Source organism: Molossus molossus, unplaced genomic scaffold (genome assembly GCF_014108415.1).
Source record: "Molossus molossus isolate mMolMol1 unplaced genomic scaffold, mMolMol1.p scaffold_m16_p_1, whole genome shotgun sequence".
Classification (NCBI taxonomy): Eukaryota; Metazoa; Chordata; class Mammalia; order Chiroptera; family Molossidae; genus Molossus; species Molossus molossus.
Genome location: NW_023425344.1, coordinates 83,820,912 through 83,841,236, shown reverse-complemented (window position 1 = coordinate 83,841,236; position 20,325 = coordinate 83,820,912). Strand labels below are relative to the sequence as shown.

The 20,325-nt window shown below is 32.2% G+C and overlaps 1 protein-coding gene across 8 annotated transcripts in view; it reads left to right on the top strand.

Moving 5' to 3' along the window:
* Positions 1–20,325, top strand: part of TBCK (TBC1 domain containing kinase) — a 221,172-nt gene that overhangs the window by 71,757 nt on the left and 129,090 nt on the right. For all 8 annotated transcript variants that reach the window (XM_036256074.1, XM_036256083.1, XM_036256032.1 and 5 more), the window contains 11 exons: positions 579–640; positions 1,779–1,927; positions 3,394–3,532; positions 5,111–5,210; positions 12,092–12,141; positions 12,312–12,441; positions 13,424–13,522; positions 15,154–15,216; positions 15,714–15,840; positions 17,046–17,096; positions 18,795–18,878. In XM_036256074.1, the coding sequence (XP_036111967.1) occupies positions 579–640; positions 1,779–1,927; positions 3,394–3,532; positions 5,111–5,210; positions 12,092–12,141; positions 12,312–12,441; positions 13,424–13,522; positions 15,154–15,216; positions 15,714–15,840; positions 17,046–17,096; positions 18,795–18,878 (1,054 nt within the window). The remainder of the gene's footprint in view (positions 1–578; positions 641–1,778; positions 1,928–3,393; positions 3,533–5,110; positions 5,211–12,091; positions 12,142–12,311; positions 12,442–13,423; positions 13,523–15,153; positions 15,217–15,713; positions 15,841–17,045; positions 17,097–18,794; positions 18,879–20,325) is intronic.

The following is a 20,325-nucleotide window of genomic DNA, read 5'->3' as shown; positions in this document are numbered from 1 at the left end:
TATTTAGGAAAAGTCCAAATAAAGACTTTTAAAAAAAATTAAAACACAATACAATATGAAGATGATGTATCATAGAAATGTACACTTGAAACCCGTATAATCTTATTAACTAATGTCACCCCAATAATTTAATTAAAAAGAGAGAAAATAAGGATGAAAGGGTAGAGGGTTTGAGTTTGCCAGGTAAACATAAATCTTTAGAAGAAAAATAAATCAAAATATCCCACATTAGCAAAAAAAAAAAATATATATATATATATATATATATATATATATATATTCCTCACCTGAGGATATTTTTCTGTTTATCTTCAGATAAAGTGGGAGGGAAGGAGAGAGAGAGAGAGAAACATCGATGTGAGAGAGAGAGACATTGATTGACTGGTCACCTCCTGCACGACCCAGACCAGGGCTGGGGATGAACTGCAACCAAGGTATGTGTCCCTGACCAGAAATTGAACCCATGACTCTTAGGTCTGCAGGCCAGTGCTCTAACCACTGAGAAAACTGGCCAGAGTAAGTAAAATTTATTTTTTAAATGAATCGTTTTAAATAGTGTTTTTCTCTTTATTTTCCAGGAGCTACCTGAAAATGTGATTGGTCTTTTGAAGAAATGTCTCACCTTCCACCCTTCCAAGAGGTTGGTATTAAGAGTTTGGTATTACACTGAGATCTTTAACATATAAGTAGTTAATTTTTTTTTCTTGTTAGTTATAATGCCAAAGGATTAAATAAGCATAGTTTTATATATAGTAATAACTGTTAGTTATGGCTTTAATGTATATTAGCAAAAGAAGAAAAAATAATTAAACCATGGTCAGAAAACTTGAATATGCCAAAAGAAGTTACTAGTTCATTTCCATGTCTCCAATACATAAATCAGCTAAACAGTTGGATGTACATAGTCCTAGACTCAAATGATAGAAAAGAAATGAGAGCAAAATTTTATTGGCAATATGTATTACAGCAAAGAACTTGGATAAATGGTGAGGTAAGCTAACAACTGTTGATTGTATAAAAGGATTTCTTAGAAATTTTATTATTTCTTTTTATTTGATGATGTCACTATTAGCCATACAGTTGTCCCTAAACTCCTTTAGGTGTATAATATTTGAAAACAATAATAATGTGTTCTAATTTGTCTTTAGACATTTTTGTCAAGACACGTTAGGAAGAGAGGAATGATATTAAAAACATAGTTTTGGGCCTGGCCTATATGTCTCAGTGGTTAGATGTTGACCTGTGCACCAAGAGGTCACCAGTTTGATTCCCAGTCAGGGCACGTGCCCAGATTGTGGGCTCAATCTCCAGTGGGGGGCATGCAGGAGGCGGCCAATCAATGTTCTCTCTCATCAATGTTTCTATCTCTCTCCCTCTAAAAATCAATAAAGAGAAAAAAAAATTTTTAAAGCATAGTTTTGGGTAAATATGTCACATTAAACTAAGAATAGGAAGAAAACTAAGAGGTATCATCAGTATATAATTTTACTATTTATAGAAAAGCTAAAAGTAAAATTGAGACATTCGTATGTAATAATTTTGATGGATCATAGGGTGCCAAAAGCACAACAAAGGTAAAAAATTCAGCATTTAATAACTTATGTCACTTGATTGTTATCTAAAGATATACTTCTAGAGTCTGCCAAGGAGGGCCTTATTATAATCTGTGCTAATGAGGTATTTAAGCCTTTTAACTATCCCTTTGAATGTGTACCATTATTTTAGGAAATGTTTAATAATTTTCACTCATGCTTTGTATTTTAAATGTGTTTCTCAAGGCCAACCCCAGATGAATTAATGCAAGACAAGGTGTTCAGTGAAGTGTCACCTTTATACACCCCATTTATAAAACCTGCCAGTTTGTTTTCACCTTCACTGAGATGTGCTGATTTAACTCTGCCTGAGGATATCAGTGAGCTGTGTAAAGGTAAAGATAAGTAAGACATAGGCAATAATATAAGCCTTGTTTTTTTTGTTTTGTTTTTTTTTTTATCCTCACCCGAGGACATTTTTCCATTTTTTGTTCAGATAGAGCAGGAGGGAGAGAGAGGAAGAAAGAGAGAGAGGAACATTGATGTGAAGGGACACATCGAGTGGCTGCCACCCGCACGACCAACCAGGGCCGGGGACAAACTGCAACCTAGGTACGTGCCCTTAGCGGGAACCGAACCCGGGTCTCTCAGTACCGCAGGCCGACGCTGCAACCGCTGCACCAAACCGGCCAGGGCATAAGCCTTGTTTTTAAAGGGTGTAATCTTATCCTAGTTTTGAATGTATCCACAATATATATAATACATTAGTGAGAAGTGAGACCTTATGGGCATTATCTTGGAATTAAGAGGTAATTATGGACATGCTTAACCTAGCATTTTATATAACTAACCTAACTTTTAATCCTTTCTATTTAAATTACTTTGTAGCAAGAACTTTAAGAATCGAGGAGAGGAAATGGCACCACAAAAATTTTTACAGTGCAAAACAAAGTCCTATTTTCATGACAAATGTTTATGCTAAAATCAGGTCTTCAAATTCCCAATTGAATTTTCATTACATTAACATGTGTATAACATATAATTTATTTTATAAATGACCTCTAAAAATGGTATTATTGATAGGACATTCATACTGTTGTATTTCACATTTTAAGAGACTATCAACTTTTGTCTTTTTATCTCTCTGAGATAATTACACTATCAGAATGTGTGCTTTAGTGACACCAATAAGTTACTCTTACACTAAAAAGTTATCATGAAGTAAGTCAAGGCAGGAAATAGTTACTAAACATTCATTCAAATAAATATTTATTGAGTTTCTACTTTTTTCACACACTGTACCTTCAAGTAACATTCATGCCAAATGGGGAGGCAGACAGACGTTTAGTCATACAATTAGATTACAAGTGAAGGTCAGTATACAATTACAATTACAAGTGAAGGTCAGTCATACAATTATGATTACAAGTGAAGGTCAGTCATACAATTATGATTACAAGTGAAGGTCAGTAGCACAGTGGAAGCATATCCTGCCTGAGACATCAAGAAAGACTTCTCAGAAGAGGCAGCAGTTGACTTCAGACATGAAAGACAGGGCAGTTTGATTTGGTTGCCTATTCATGTGTTTTTGTGGGGTTTTTTTCTGCCCTTATTTCTTTTCCAGAGAGTCTAATGTATCTGAGATATATCTCTGACCTAGAGAGTAAAAATTACACTTTTTCTCAAGAAACTAAATGTACATTTCATACTCTGTACATTTGATAGTATAAATATTCTTCAAGATATCTTATTATGCTTTACAGTTTTTACTGTTTTAGAATATCAGCTATTATTGTCTGTTGCCTTTTAATAAAAACAAAAAGTAAGAAAGCTGTGATTCTCTTTAATTTGCCTTTAACAGATATAAACGGTGATTACCTGGCAGAAAGATCAATTGAAGAAGTGTATTACCTATGGTGTTTAGCTGGAGGTGACTTGGAGAAAGAACTTGTCAACAAGGAAATCATTCGATCCAAACCACCTATCTGCACACTCCCCAAGTAAGAAAAGAAAAATGTTGGAAATGAAAAGAAAAAAAAAATGCAGTAATAACATTAAAAATATTTTTGATAGATAAACTAAGTGATTATGAAAGCAACTAGAAGTCTGTACCTTATTTATTTGAATGCAGTGTCTAATTATGGAGTTCCCATAAATATTTTTATTATTTTTAATAAATATTGTTTTTTACAAATAATTTGCTTATCTTCCATTTGAAGTAAAGTGATTATTATGGAATATCTTGTAATAATTGGTATTCAATAAATGAAAAGGTACCAGTCAGAAAGAACATTAATGAGAAATTATTTTCTATTTCCAATTATAAATCGTAAATGTAAATGTACTCTATGGCCTCGTTGCTTGTCCTAGAGGTCATTAAGGTGCTAAGTCACTATTGAGAAAAATCTGCAGGTCTGCCTAAGATCCTGGACACATTCTATGAATTAGACTGGAATTTAAATAACAATATAACCCTAAGGGCTAAAGTTATTGCTGTTCCCTTGCTCTTAATATTTATTCATATAGATGTGAACGTGAATCTCTTGAGTTTCCACCAATACTCTAAAATTTTAATTTTAGATTTTTGGGCTAGATTTGATCATTATTGGTCACTGTAGAAATCATCTGCTTATTTTTTTTCTCTCACATGTTAAATTTTTAGATTACTTATTTGAATAAACCATTGGTTCTCTACTTATTTCTCTCAAACTAATTTTTAAATATTAACTTCAGTTATACTTCTCACATTGAATTAAGTAGAAAATCAAGATATAAAAGGATAGAAATTCTGAGAATAAATGCTTTAAAGGATATACAAATCTCAAAAGTAGTTTTCTGAAATTCTAAACAAATTTCATGCATTTATTATTCTCAATATTCTTTCCCCTGAGAAGTCACCATCATTATCTAAGGTTTTTCTTTTTTCTCACTTTATCATTCTTCACTCATATAAATTTCTGAGGATCACATTTGAATAGTATCAGGAAAGTAATTTTAGCATTGAACCTGACTTAACAAAAAGTATAAATAACATGCCCTGGCCAGTTTGGCTCAGCGGTTAGAGCGTCGGCCTGCGGTCTGGAGAGACCCGGGTTTGGTTCCCGCTAAGGGCACGTACTTCGGTTGCAGTTTGTCCCCGGCCCTGGTTGGTCGTGCGGGTGGCAGCCACTCGATGTGTCCCTTCACGTCGATGTTTCTGTCTGTCTTTCCCTTCCTCTCTCTCCCTCCCACTCTATCTGTACAAAAAATGGAAAAATATCCTCAGGTGAGGATAAACAAAAAAAGAAAAAACAAAAACAAAAAACAAACAAACAAAAAAAGTATAAATAACACTCTTGTATTCCTAAAATGCTTTATATTTATATACTGTATTTGTTCCTAATAAACATACATTTAAAAATGAGAATTGCTTTGAGAATTTTCATGCAGCAGTTATATTTTTTATTAACCCATTCAATCTAAAGTATCTTTCTTTGATGAAGGAATTAATAATTTAGAATAATTTTATTTTGCAGAAGAAACACTAAATTGGATTTTGTGTACACATTAAAATAATAATTTTTTAAAATTTCTTTTAGTTTTCTCTTTGAAGATGGTGAAAGCTTTGGACAAGGTCGAGATAGAAGCTCACTATTAGATGATACCACAGTGACATTGTCATTATGCCAGCTAAGAAATGTAAGAATGGTTTTTTGGCAAATTTGCCTGAAATCTTTTTTTTATTATTATTATTTTTTTTAATGAAACCTTACAGATACACAAAGTCTTGAAGTTGATTCTGATTTCAAAATATAAGAAATTTTCTGTAATGTGTAAGCCCAGGGATAGCATTATTGAAATGCGTCTGTACTTCTTTAGTTTTAGTATATATACTGTCCAATCATTCACAAAGGTGGTTTTATTTTTTATCTTTTTACCATCATTGAATAAGGGTTCTCATTTCTCCACATACTTAGTAACACATTGTATCATCAAATTAAAAAAAAAAAGTTTTGCTCCAACAGGACTGGAATGGTATTTTGCTAAAATACTAATATTTAATTCCCTGATTATAGTGTAGATATGAGTCCTTTCATGTTTTTGGTTGTTTGCTTTACCTCTTTTGTATATTACTGGTTCATCTTTTGCCATTTTTTTATGGAGTCATTTCTTACTGAGTTGAGGGCTTTTAAAAATGCACTCCAAATACAGAGTCTTTGTTGGCTATATGTGGTGCATATTTCTTCCAGTTTATGGCTTTCCTTTAACTTTTTGAACAGTATATTTTAATGAAAAGAATTCTTACTTTTATCAGTATTTTTTTATAGTTAACTATGTTTTATTTTTTATATTACTTGCTGTTACTTATTTAAAATTATACCAAGATTATAAATATATTTTATATAATGTTCTTCTATATTTTATTCTAAAAGATTTAAATTTTTTTTTCATATTTAGTTCATTAATCCATTGGGATTTTTTTTTTTTTTTAGTAAAATATGAGGTAGATATTCAATGTCATATTTCATTTATAACGAATAATTCTTATCTCAGCACCATATTGAATAATTTGATTTTTTGACTTATAATGTCAACTTTTCATATATGCATGGTTACGATTCTGGGCTTTCAATTCTGATTTTGACTTACTTGTCTCATATTAGCCAATAGTACTCTATTTTAGTACATAGCTTTATGTGAGGTCTTACTGTCTAGCAAGGGAAAATCCCTAATTTGTTCTCCTCAAAATAGCCTAGGTGCTTTCTAACATCTTGCTCTTCTGTATGACTTTTATAATCATCTTATCAAATTTCATCACAAAATTATAGGATTTTGATTGGTAGTTCATTGAATTTTGAGGTTAATTTGCAGAGACTTGATATCATTAACATATGGAGACCTACTTCTTGAACATAGTGTAGATATAACACATTAAGACCTGTTTAATGTCACAATTTCCGTTTTAATGTTTAGCAGTTGTCACATTTATTTCTAAGATGTTTTATTGTTGCTGTTATAAATAGAATGCGTGCACGTGTGTGGTGTATGTATGATATTTTTTGCTCTGAAGTCAGTTTCATTTGAAATTAATATCACTATTCCCACTCTCTTGTAATTAGTGCTACCATGATATGTCTTTCTCTATCCCTTTACCTTTAACCTATCCCTATTTTAATCTTTAAGGTGGGCAGTGTGTTTATTATTAACAACACAGAGATGGATCTTTTTTTGTTTTGTTGTGTTGTGTTTTATTTTTTGTTGATCTTCATCCAAGAATATTTATTCCATTGGTTTTTAGAGAGAGTGCAAGGGAGGGAGGGAGGGAGGAAAAGAGAGAGGGAGAGAGGGAGAGAGAGAGAAATGTCAGTGTGAGAAAAATACATCAATGAGAGAAACACTGATCCAGTGCCTTCCAACATGCCCCAACCAGGGATCTAACTGGCAACCTTTCAGTGCACAACCGACTGAGCCACTCTGGCTAGGCTTGTTTAATTTTTTTTTAATTCACATGAACAGTCTTTTAATTGGTAGATTTAGATCATTCACATTTAAAGTGATTTTGATTATTGATATAGTTAGATTAATATCTGCCATATGTGTAACTGTTCTGTATTCCTTGCCCTCTTTATTTTCTCTCACTCCCTCCATCTCTCTTTACAATTACTTTCTCTGTCACCTCAATTTTTAATTGACCATTTTATATTATTTTGTTTTCTCCCTTCTCTTACTGTAGCAATTATACTTCTTAAAAATTTTTTAGTGGTTGCCTTAAAGTTTGCAATATACATTCACAACTAATATAAGTTCACTTTCAAATCCTGTACTGCTTCCTGGGTAGTACAGGTGTTTTATAACAGTGTATTCCCGTTTCCTTCTTCCCATCTCTTATTACATTGCTGTCAGTCTTTTCAATTATTCAATTATTCAAATACATTGACCTATTATTTTGAAGAAACTGTTATTTGTTACATCAATTAAGAATAAGAAAAATAAAAGATATTCCTTACATTTGTATTCTCTAACATTCTTCATTTCCTTATATGGATTCAAGTTTCTGATGTTACAATTTTCCTTCTCACTAAATACCTTCTTGATTGATTTCTGAAAGAGCATAAGATCTCTTGGGGAAAGGTTTGTGGTATTTGCACAGATGGTGCTCCAGCTATGCTAGGATGTCAATCTGGATTTCAACTGTTTAGTACTGAATGAGTCACCAAAAGTCGTCAGAACTCACTGTTTGATTCATCAGCAAATGTTAGCAACGAAGATGCTGCCACAAGGGTTACAAGAAGTAATGAAAAGCATCATAAGTTCTGTCAATTTTGTAAAGGCGAGCACTTTAAATAGTCAACTGTTTTTGCAACTGTGCAATGAGTTGGATGCGCCAAACAATGCTCTGCTATTTCACACTGAAGTGAGATGGTTGTCCACAGGAAAAGTTTTAAAATGTGTTTTTGAGCTTCATGATGAACTCAAAACGTTTTTTAATCAGAAAGCAAGACCACAGTTTGAAGCACTTTTCAGTGATACAAGTGAACTGCAGAAAATAGCGTACTTGGTTGACATCTTTGCCATCTTGAATGAGTTAAATTTATCACCGCAAGGACCAAATGCAACAAGCCTGGATTTGTCTGAAAAGATCCGATCATTCCAAATGAAACTTCAGCTTTGGCAAAAAATATTGGATGAAAATAAAATTTACATGTTGCCTACCTTATCTGCTTCCTTTGAGGAACATGACATTGAACCAGACAAAAGGATTACAATGTTAATTTCTGTGAAAGAACACTTGCACATGCTTGTCAACGAAATTTCATTGTACTCTCCAAATCTACCTGACACCCCATTTGCACTTGCCAGAAGCCCATTCACAGTCAGAGTTGAAGATGTTCCTGAGACAGCACAAGAGGTGTTCATTGAACTTATTAACAGTGATGCAGCGAGAACTGATTTCTCTACAATGTCAGTTACAAAATTCTGGATCAAGTGTTTGCAGTCATATCCTGTTCTGTCTGAGACTGTGTTGTGCCTTCTTCCATTTCCAACAATGTGTCTTTGTGAAACAGGGTTTTCCAGCTTGTTGGTTATCAAGTCTAAATACAGAAGTAGACTTGTAGAAGATGAGCTTCGGTATGCTCTTGCAAAGACTGCCCCAAGAATTTCTGATCTGGTGAGAAAGAAGCAATCTCAACCTTCGCACAGAGGTTGGCTTTTTAAACATACTGTCGCAAAATGTAGCAATGTAGCTTACTGTTGTTATATTAAGACTGTTACCCATGCTACAACATGCTTCAAGACAAAATTTTATTTGTTTGTAATTAGAAATAAATATTTCACAATATATAATTACTGTTTTTGTGATTAATCACTATGCTTTAATTCTGTTCAATTTGTAACAATGAAAATACATCCTGCATATCAGATATTTACATTACGATTCATAACTGTAGCAAAATTACAGTTGTGAAGTAGCAACGAAAATAATTTTGGGGTTGGGGGGTCACCACAGCATGAGGAACTGTATTAAAGGGTCGCGGCATTAGGAAGATTGAGAACCACTGCCTAAGACCATCAGAAATATGTGATTTCTGATGGTCTTGGCCCCTGTGAAAGGGTCGTTCGACCCCCAAAGGGGTTGTGACTCACAGGTTGAGAACTACTTCTTTAGTGTAAGATTTTTTGTTTATCTAGCTGTTTTAGTATTTGTAGCTTTTTTGTCAGAGGGTAAAATTTCCTCAAGTGTCTTCCTTGTTCTTGTTTCCTCTGCTGTCTTTGGGTTTCCTGGAGGCTTTTTACAATTGGGTCTAAGACTTGCAGTTTGTTCAGCCGTAATCCCTATTATTATATAGGAGCCCTGTTGATAAGAGGTAATGCAGGGGAGGAAATGTATTGTTATCCTATGGTTAGGTCTCAGCCTTTTAGTGAGCCTGTGTCTCTGGGCTGTGACCTTCATATGGGTTTCTCAGCCTCCCTCCCTATTTCCAAGAGACAGGAAGGCTGTAGGTAGCTGGAATTGGGTATTTCTCTTCCCCACATTAAAGACTAGAGGGGCCTAGAGTTGGGTATTTTTCTTCCCCCTGGTCACTTAGGCTCTGTTAAAATAGTTTTTCTTAATGGTAGGTCTTTATTGATGAGAACAAAGTACTCTGGGGGAATTTCAAAGCGTTTACTTTACCCCTGGCCGTACAGAAGCCAGGGGATTTTTCTTAGATCTTCAGTCTAGAACATGTTGGTACTTGCAAAGGTAAAATTCATGGAAGTGTGGATTCCCTACAGCTGAGCCTCCAGTTTTTATCTCTCAAGTTAGGCCTTGCTGAGTCCGCAGCAGTTAGTCAGTTGCCCTTCAGTTGTTCTTACCAGGCTCCAGCTGCGACTTTTGCTCCAGGTTAGTTGTGATTCTCTGTATTTGTCCGTCTCTCCAGTTTTCCAGGCAGCATTTTGTCCTAATTCTGATGGATCTAAAAATAGTTGACTTTCAGTTTATTTAGTTTTTTCATGTTGTCAGGGCAGGAGGAATGACTTCCAAGCTGTTTGAACATTGGACTGGAAACCAAAACTCCTAGCCTTTTTATTTTAACCATCTGTAGCCAAAGCTAAAATAGCTAATTTTGTTGTTTGTCTCTAGGCTAGCGCACACACTTCTTTCTTTACTTGGATTTAGCAGGGTCTCCCCTTGTCTGGCTGCCAGTCAATCAGGTGCCCAGCCAAGGCTTGGCCACACTGTGTTCTAAAACCTTAGGCCACAGTTATCAGTGCTAGCTTACCTCCTTTCTCTTTAAGCCCAGCATTATGTGTCATATCACCTCATTTTCCGTACTTTTTAAGGCTTTTTCTGTTATTTGATATCTTACCTGTTATATGAGGGTATTAGAATCTCTTATCTGTCATAATACTAGGAAGAGAAAATTAAAATATATAATTATTACTACGTAATACATTGAATTTATAATCTCTTTGAAAAGACAATGTATATAGTAGACAAAATAAATAACAATATAAGGAAGCAAACAATAAAATACATCCAAAGTATATGGTTTTAATTGATTTGATTTTACTCTTAATTTGTTTAACTTCACTATAACCCAAATTATATGACTACAAGTTGAACTCTAAGCCTAAATTTAACTTCCTCAAATTTCTTACATTCTGTCTTTTGAAACTTAAAATATTTGGTGGAGATGGGAAAAGGGAGCAGGGGGCAAAAGGGGACCACCTGCAATAATATCAACATTACAATTTTTAAATAAAAATAATAATATATAAATGGGTGGACGTGACTATGTTTCAATAAAAAATTATTTGCAAAAACGAAAACTAAAATAAATATATTTTTTCTATAAATAAGAAAAATGTTAACAGTGCTGATTTTTAAAATAAGGAAACCAAAAACTAATTTTTTGCCTTATACTTTTCTGTACAAGTAGTTTTGCCCTCTTTCGCCTTTAATATGTTAAAATTTTAAGTAATAAAAAAAAGCAGAAAATATATTTAAAAGTAATATTTATGACTTAAAGGACAGTAAAGCCCAAACTTTAAACATTATATATTAATAATGCAGTGAAGCTTAGGGAAATCTTAGTTTTCTACTTAGAATTTTAATCCGTGAAAGACATGCCTAAAGGTTTAAAGGCAAAAGTAGGATAAGTGCATGGCATGTCAAATTTTAGAGAGAAGCCAAGTATAAAACCAGTGTTTGCCAGATTCTCAGGGTTGGGTAAAATATTTTACTTTGACTTTTAAAAATTCTGGGAATAATGCTCATAGATGAGTGCACAAGGACTCTAATCAATAGAAGATCAGTGCTGGCTACACACAGAGCTTGAACCTCTGCGTCAGTCCCCACAGGAGCAGATACGCTGCCTTCAGGTTGGAAGCTGAACTGAGGAGCAGAGCAGCAGGCAAGGTGCCATTAACTCCAATGACCCTGCTTAGGATGTGTCTAAGATTTTGCTTTACTACTGCCTGCTTATGCTTTTGAAGAATACTTAGAATCTTGTAATGTTATTATTGGAGCAACATTAATTATAATGACTTTGTGAAAAGATAGTTAAGAGAATTGAACTTCATCAGTTGATTTAGTCAGTATTTGAATCATACATTTCAAAATATGTTGTGAGAAATTTTTTGAATTTTTTTTATTAGCACCCTTACTTTTGTCTTAGTTTGTTTTAATTACAAAGTAATATACATCCAACTGAGTTTTCAATGAAGGGATATGTATGTTAAAAGTACCTTCTAAAATAACCTTCATATAATTTAAAAATATATTATCCATTTATCAAATTTATTCTTTAATAATTCTGAATTGTGTTTGGAATATATCATAGTAGCTGTCTAACATTTATAAGAGACACCTGGAGGTAAAAATCATCAACATGCAAAAGCTATTCAGAGTTAAACTTAATCACTACAGGCATAGTATATTTGCATATTTATGACAGAAATGAATTTAAATTGTATTTTATATTTCTCGGTACCTTTATAAATTCATAACTTTTACATTATTTTTCTTTTTAAGTTAAGTTTAGCATTTGCTACGCAGATTCTCATACATAAATATTTTCTCTTTAAATTCACAGAGACTAAAAGATGTTGGTGGAGAAGCATTTTACCCACTACTTGAAGATGAGTGAGTATATGTAGTCTCCTTTTACACTTATTTTTCTTTACTGTTTATGTTAGATTGGTAAAAAACATATATGTTCAATGAAGAGTATTTCCTAAATAGAACACTTAAAATGTTTTTTGTTTTTTTTTAATTTTGTACCTTTTTCTCCTGCTTTTGCTTCTCTTTTACAGCCAGTCTAATTTACCTCATTCAAACAGCAATAATGAGTTGTCTGCTGCTGCCACTCTGCCTTTAATCATCCGAGAGAGGGACACAGAGTACCAACTAAACAGAATCATTCTCTTTGACAGGCTGCTAAAGGTAGGGATTCTAAAGTGGACAGTGTTATAAGAGGCTATATGAAATCCTTGTTTTATTTCACTGATTACAATTAGGGAATCTTGATGTCATGAGAAGACTAATTCTTATGACTTAGCTTTTCTGATTAACATTTAATTATAAAAATGATAACATGTTCATAGGAAGTAAAATTAAAAAGTAAAAACAATCTGCAGGAATATATGCAAAATCATATTAGATAACAGATTAATAGCCATACTGTTTAAAAAACATGTAAAAGTCAAAAGGCAAAAGCACTCATATTGAAAGAGAAGTAGATAAAGAACATAATGGAAATAAATACAACTAGTCAGTAATTCTCTTCAAAATCTTTATCCTCACTAGGAATGAAAAAAATTTTAATGGTTTTATTGATTACCAAATTAGTAAAGTGAATAAAGGCATTTTAAGATCGGAACTCTCATTCCTTAGTAATAAGTGTAAATTGATTGAAACAGTGTATAACGCGATTTGAAAGTATATATGGAGAGCCTTAACAAAACATACATGCCCTTTGCCCTAATAATTCTTTACTAGAACTCTCTCATACAGTAGAAATTTGTAAAGGGACAAATTTATATGCAAGGATATAGAAGTAGCCATAATAGTAGCACATTTATTGAATACTTTCTATCTGACCAGATATTTTACAAAGTGCTGTGCATACTACCATATGGAGCTGGTAGTATTCTTTCCACATGACTCCTTGATACTTGTCTCAGATCACAAAATAGAAAGAAATGATTTAAAACAGGAATCAGCTCACCTTTTTTGGTTGTACTATATTAGATTTACAGAAAATAAAGAATCATTCCACTGTCAATGTAATGTGTATTAATAATACCGAAGTAATAACACCAAGATCTCTTTCAACTTTATCACTGACATATATTCAGGACTTTCTAGACTGAAATATGCTACTTCATAGTTTGAGACATTTATTATATCTTTTTTTCATCTGTAGGCTTATCCATATAAAAAAAACCAAATCTGGAAAGAAGCAAGAGTTGACATTCCTCCACTTATGAGAGGTTTAACCTGGGCTGCTCTCCTGGGAGTTGAGGTAAGAAAGAAAAGAGAAAGTTAGAAGTTGGTTATAATAGTGCTAAGAAAGAAAGAAGAAATAGGAAAGTACTTTACAAATGTATGTTTTTCAATTTGTTAGTAAGTTATGTAGTAAAATATAAGCATTAAGAATATTTGGCAATTTTAAGTGAAAGGAATAGTGGAAAAGAATAAAATAGCAAAATATAATTGAAGGTTTGTTAGATTTATATCATTTAATATTTTATTTAATGGCGTTCATAGGAATTATTGTGATTATTAATTTTCAAATCAGATTATTTTAAGAATAAATCTACCAGTTATAAGTGTAGTATCCTGCCTATAAGTATTGTTATTTAGGAATAGGATTGCCTATTTATAAGTGGCTCTACGTTTTATTTATTTACTAAGGTGACTTGCAGTACTAACAGAGACCTTTGGTAACAACTGTCATAATAATGGGCCAAATTCTCGCCCCTTTTTTTAAATTTCTAGTCAATTTCTTTGTCATCCTATCTTCAGATATTCTCTTGTCAATATCTTATGGATATCCATCATGCATTTTTTCCCCCAAATTCCCTAAACTATTTTTAATTCTTTTCAACTCCTTGTTAAAAAAATTTTCTTCATTAGTGATTCCTTTGATGCAGTTCTACAAACATCTTTGAGTTTGGGTGGTTGCTTTACATGAATACCTATTGTTCCATACCATATGTTAATACTTAGAATTGTAGAACCATGTAATCTAAAGTTCAAGAAGACTTCCGAGGTCAGGTTGTCTAAATCGACTGTCATTGAGTAGACGTACCATAAAAATTGATACAACAAGTAATGTCACAATTTTTAAACCCCAAATTAATGACCCTTTCTACACTATTACAGTAAACCAAAGCTATAAGAATTGCTTCATGCTTGTTCCTATTGAACATGACTGACATTTGAAGTGGTTTATTCAATTATTTCTTCTGTACCAGTATAACTAAACACTGTAAATGGCCTGGCCAGTATAGCTCAGTGGTTGAGTGTCGACTCATGCACCAAGAGGTCGCTGGTTCGATTCCTGGTCACGGCACATGCCCAGGTGTGGGCCAAATCCCCAGTGGGGCACATGAAGGAGGCCGCCAATCGATGTTCTCTCTCATCAATGTTTCTATATCTCCCTTCCTCTCTCTCTAAAATCAAAAGAAAAAAAATATTTTTTTAAGTGTAAATGATCCATTTAATCCCTTAATGATTTCATACCTACATGATATTTTACTCTTCAATTTATTTCAAACTTCTGCTTCCTGATACTGAACTAGCACTCCTTTAAACAGTTCCATTTTATTTTTGCTTTCATTACCAACTTTAACAGGAGAATTTCTTGTGGGATGGCCTCCCATGTGCCCCCTTCCAAATATTAAAAAAAAATTTTTTCATGAAACTATGAATAAGGTAACAATGAGTAGAAAACAACCAGGCTATGTTGTGTTGTAGAGGCTAGGCAGTTCGGCTAAGCATACTCATTAGCTACATGATTCGTCCAACATTTTTGTCTTCTGTAATCGGGTGAGTTTTCAAAGATAGATGTTTAAAAGAAGTATATTTACCTAAATTAATAATTTATCAAGAACATGATGAATTAATATTATTGTCTCTTATTTTTTGCAGGGGGCTATTCATGCCAAGTATGATGCAGTTGATAAAGATACTCCAATTCCTACAGATAGACAAGTATGATTTAGATTTTTTAAAACAACCTAAGATAATTTTGCCATATCTTTAAATTATAGAAAGGCAAGAGGAGATTTTCTTCTTTCATTATGCTCATTAGCCATCATATTCATATGCTGTTAGAGTAAGCATATGAGTAACTTTTGTACTCGGAAGTTAGTGAGAACTGTTCCTAAAAGGAGTTTAGGCCAAGTAACTTTTCTTAATACTTATACTTTTTTATTTGTAGAATTTGCCCATTATTTAAAGGAGGTTATAAAGGAAGATTTATTTGGAAACTATATTGGTACATATCTTTTCAAAAGAAATGGTCTGTTTTCTTTAAGTATACAACTTTTTTGTTTTTTTCCAGAGTATTAATATAAAATTCAAAAATTTTAAACACCAATATTATGTAGATGGTCTATTCTGAAATTTATAATGCAATCTTTTTTTTCCCCCTACCTTGGGGTTTTTTAGAGATCACAGTTTCATCTTTTTGTTTGGCTATTTTACAGATTGAAGTGGATATTCCTCGTTGTCATCAGTATGATGAACTGCTATCATCACCAGAAGGTCATGCAAAATTTAGGCGTGTATTAAAAGCCTGGGTGGTATCCCATCCTGATCTTGTGTATTGGCAAGGTAACTTTTTTTCTCAATCACTAAGACTCTTTTTGAAGTATTAGGATCAAGACTGACGATTTTAAAAATTAAAAATCAAAACATCCTTGGCTCTGAGAAAAGCCAGTACTAAAGCTCTGATGCATTTATTGGAAGGTTTATATGAGAATTTTTAAAAAAAACTTGGCCTAAATACCAAGTAGATAGCATTTAAAGTCATGATATTTAATGAGATAATTTGCCATCATATTAATTAGGAAAGTAGGAAGAGAACACTTTGTGAAATTGTAATCTGTGTGGGTACATTATTTTAGTGCTTATAAAAATAATAAAATAATTTTATAGCATAAATAATTTGGGGCTAGTTGATATGTTACCATTTAATTATTTATAATTTATACTTAATCTGTTTATTAAGAATTGAGTAATAGGATACCACCCTAAACTCTTTATTTTATTTATTATATTTAAAAAAATCTTTAATGTTCCATATATTGATTTTTAGCTTTCTCATTATTATTTTTCGATCATTGATAAATTTATGCATGAGAAACCCATTCCACTCCTATATTTGAATTTGTTGTAATGAACAGTGTTTTTGTTTGTTTTTTGTTTTTAATATTTCAACTCTCTATTTCTGGCTGAACTTAAAATGAAGCTATTATTTTCCCTAGCTCTGTCCATTTTAGAGGTATTCTCTTTCTTCCAAACAATTTTAGATAGATTTTTGTATATGCTTTCTGCATGGCAACATATGAACAGCATTATTCTCAATAAAAGGATATGTCATATATTTGTATTTCACTTAACAATTTTTAAAGGATCTTTTTTCATGATACCAAAGAAAACATGTAAGACAAATTTTCTTCTCTCAGATAAGGAAACATGCCTGGAGACGTTAAGTGATTGCCAAGCACACACAGGGTCAGGAATGGAACTATATTCCAAGCCTTCTATCATTTTTACATTTTTCTGTTAGTATATTTCTCTCAATGTCTCATAATAATATTGATAATAATAATAGTTGATTTGTATTGGGCACATACTGTGTGCCAGTCACAATCAGTTATTCCCCACAGGAACCCATAGTTAATATACTTCTGGATGAGTAGTGCTTATAATGCTTCAGCTGTGTAGAGGTAATACAGAGAACTGAATAGGTATATATCTACAATTCTACTTAATAATGTTTATTTGAATTCTTTCCTTCAACCCCTCCCCATCAGGTCTTGACTCACTTTGTGCTCCATTTTTATATTTGAATTTCAATAATGAAGGTAAGCTTATTTATCAATTTAGTAATTTTGGTGCATTTTATTTTAAGATATTTTATTCAAACATGGAATGTTTTTGTTTCTTTGTAAGGGTCTTGCTTTCTTTCTAGGTGATACTATAAATATCTGTGAAATAACCTGTTGTCTAATTTTAGAGGATGTGAAGAATATGTTATTGGAGAGTTTCAGTTTTGATCAAGCAGTGACTAGAGATTTTTGGGAGACTGATTAATTATTCTAATACATTCATCTACTTTGATGACCATTTTTATGAAACATTGGAGAAAATTTTGATTTCTTTAGAGATTAGTTTTAGTCTATGAATACCTCCTAAACAATTTATAAAAAAATTATTATTAATCTTTTATCTCCAAAGTCTATCATTTCAACCACTACCTCCTTAATGAAAACTTTTCTCATTCACCCTCTAAACCCAGCACTTTGCATTTCAGGAATATATTTATGTATGTTTTGCATTCTAGTTATTTATGTGCTAATAAAGTAATCTTTTTTTTTTTTGGTTAGCAGCTTTTAAAAAATTTTTATTGATTTATTTTAGAGAGAGAGACAGAACAGACATCGATTTTCTGTTGCACTTATTTATGAATTCTTTGGTTGCTTCTTGTATGTGCCCTAACGGGGGATCAAACCCCCAATCTTGGCGTATTAGGATGATACCGCAACCAACTGAGCTACCCAGGGCAGCAGCTTTTTTTAATGATTGACTTTTTTCTGTTTTATTTTTTTTCCCCTCTGTTATAATGACTTATTATAGTAGATTTTTCAGTAAACATTTATTACACTTAACTGAGGCAAATCTATAATGATATCACATATAGAAAGCATTTACCATATATACATATATAACACGAGTCTCTAGAAGCCCCAGTCTCATCTATTTCATGTCACATTTTGCATAGGTTTCTGGAAATGAGTAGAGATAGCATAATCCCAGAGAACTAAAATTTCACAGTATTAATTGGTTTAAAATGCACTGTTCTATGATATTTCTCATTATCTAGACTACAATTGCTATGTTTAGTTAGATATAGTCCTTTATTACACATATTGATTCAAGAATAGTAAGCGATCTGTGTTTGAAAGAACAATTTATGAATAGGGTTTCTAAATCCAACTTCTGAGGCTTTTTATTTGCTTCAACAAAAATTTAGGAACTTGAAGTTTATATAGCTCATTAATAATAACCATGTTAAGAGATTATTTTTAATTTATAAAGTTCCAATAATAAAGATTTTTATTTTGGGATAACAATTTTTACAGTGGTTTGAAATTGAAAATTTACTAGATGGTTCTCTTTTGTTGTCCAAATCATTTTCTGTTTTAAAGAGCAGCTTTTTTTCCCTTTTAAATTTGTGTTTTCATCAATTATTAACATAATTCTTTTTTAAAAATTTATCTTTATTATTGAAAGTATGACAGATGTCCCCCATATTTACCCCATTGTCCCCCCCTCCACTGGGTTCTTGCCCCACCCCAGGCCTTCAGGGCACTATTGTCTGTGTCCATAGTTATGCATATATGTATATAAGTTATTTGGTTAATCTTTTCCCACCCCCCCCTTCCCTCTGAGATTTATCAACCTATTTAATAGATTCAAGGAAAGTATAATAAGGGAGTGAATGACTATTGAACATTTACCCCATTAACTAATTTGTTAAATATATTTTCCTTCTTTCCTAGCCTTAGCTTATGCGTGTATGTCTGCTTTTATTCCTAAATATCTGTATAACTTCTTCTTGAAAGACAACTCACATGTAATACAAGGTAAGCAAATGTCTTTCTTTGTCTTTTTAAGAGAATGTACTTATGTCAAGTAACCAATACTCAAATTTATGATTTTAACCCAATATAATAGGGTGATAATGCTCACTAAAACCATTGAGGAGATCATTAAGTTTAGTGTTGACTTCAATCTCCAACAAATTATGTTTTTTTTCCAATGACTGTTCAATATCTGATCTCAATTCAGTTCAAATTTAGGCATGCTAGTTTAAGAAAGTAAAAGTCCTGCTATTTTTCTCTCTCACAACTAAAATAGCCCACAAAAATTTCTCTGTGGAGCAAGCCTGCTATGAATTAGTAAAAAGTTTAAACAGTATTTAATTATGTAAATAAAGAGAATATGAAAAATACTTCTCATTCATCTCATTCCCCATGCTTGAACACCTAAAATATTCTCCCTTTGTCTTCTACTTCCCTAAAATACACACCTTTCTTCAGAGTTCAAGTCATAGCATAACCCATTTGTGAATTCTTTCAGGACTACACTAGCCACAGTCAAACTTTTAATATCTAATTTCCTGAACTCATTTTTGGAAATAGTTTAATAAAAGTTAATAATCTACACTTTTGAATCAGGCAGACTTTATTTCAGATTTAAACAGGGTTTCTTATTCTGTAGTCTTGGAGAAGTATTTTAACTTTTCTCAGTATAATTTTTCTCATACCTAAAATAAAAGTTTTTGTAAAGGTTAAACCTAACATAATATATCAATACATTTGATAACACTAATGGCTTTTGTTTTTATTATTGTTACTATTATTATTAATTTATTGCTATTGTTATTCCAATTAATTTGCTAATATTGTTATTATGGTATTATATATTATGTCTTATCTTTCTTACAAGAATCTAAATGTTTTAAGGGCAAAGGAACAGACTACAAAGATGTCTTTCCATTTACCAATTTTATTATACTTTTCAGATACTGCCTTCATTTATTTTTTTATTTATATTATATGTCTTATTAGCTCTACTAAATTTTCAACAACTTGAAACTAGTACTTTGTTTTCTTTATATTTAGATCATTGTTGTTTGATATAATTCAGTTTGAATACATGAAGCAGGACAACTATAGGTTATGTGTAATTTATTAAACATTCTGAGTAAGTGGGACCTCACTTAGCAACATTTTTACCTAGTTAGAAATGAGTATAAAATTAGAGTATCAGAAGTCAATATAATGAGAAAATAACTAGAAAGGAAGTAGAATAGAAATGGAAATTAAATAAAGAGGATGAAAATAGGAGGAGGAAAAGAATATGGATAAATAGCTCAACACATAAAAACATTTATTTTTCGACATTATTTACATTGAAATATAGAGAAAAATAATTTAAACTTTTTAAAAATTTTGTGTTTGTGTTTACAAGCACACCAAGGCATGTTTGTCACTGTCTCTACAGTGTAGATAGGTGCTAGAAATTGAT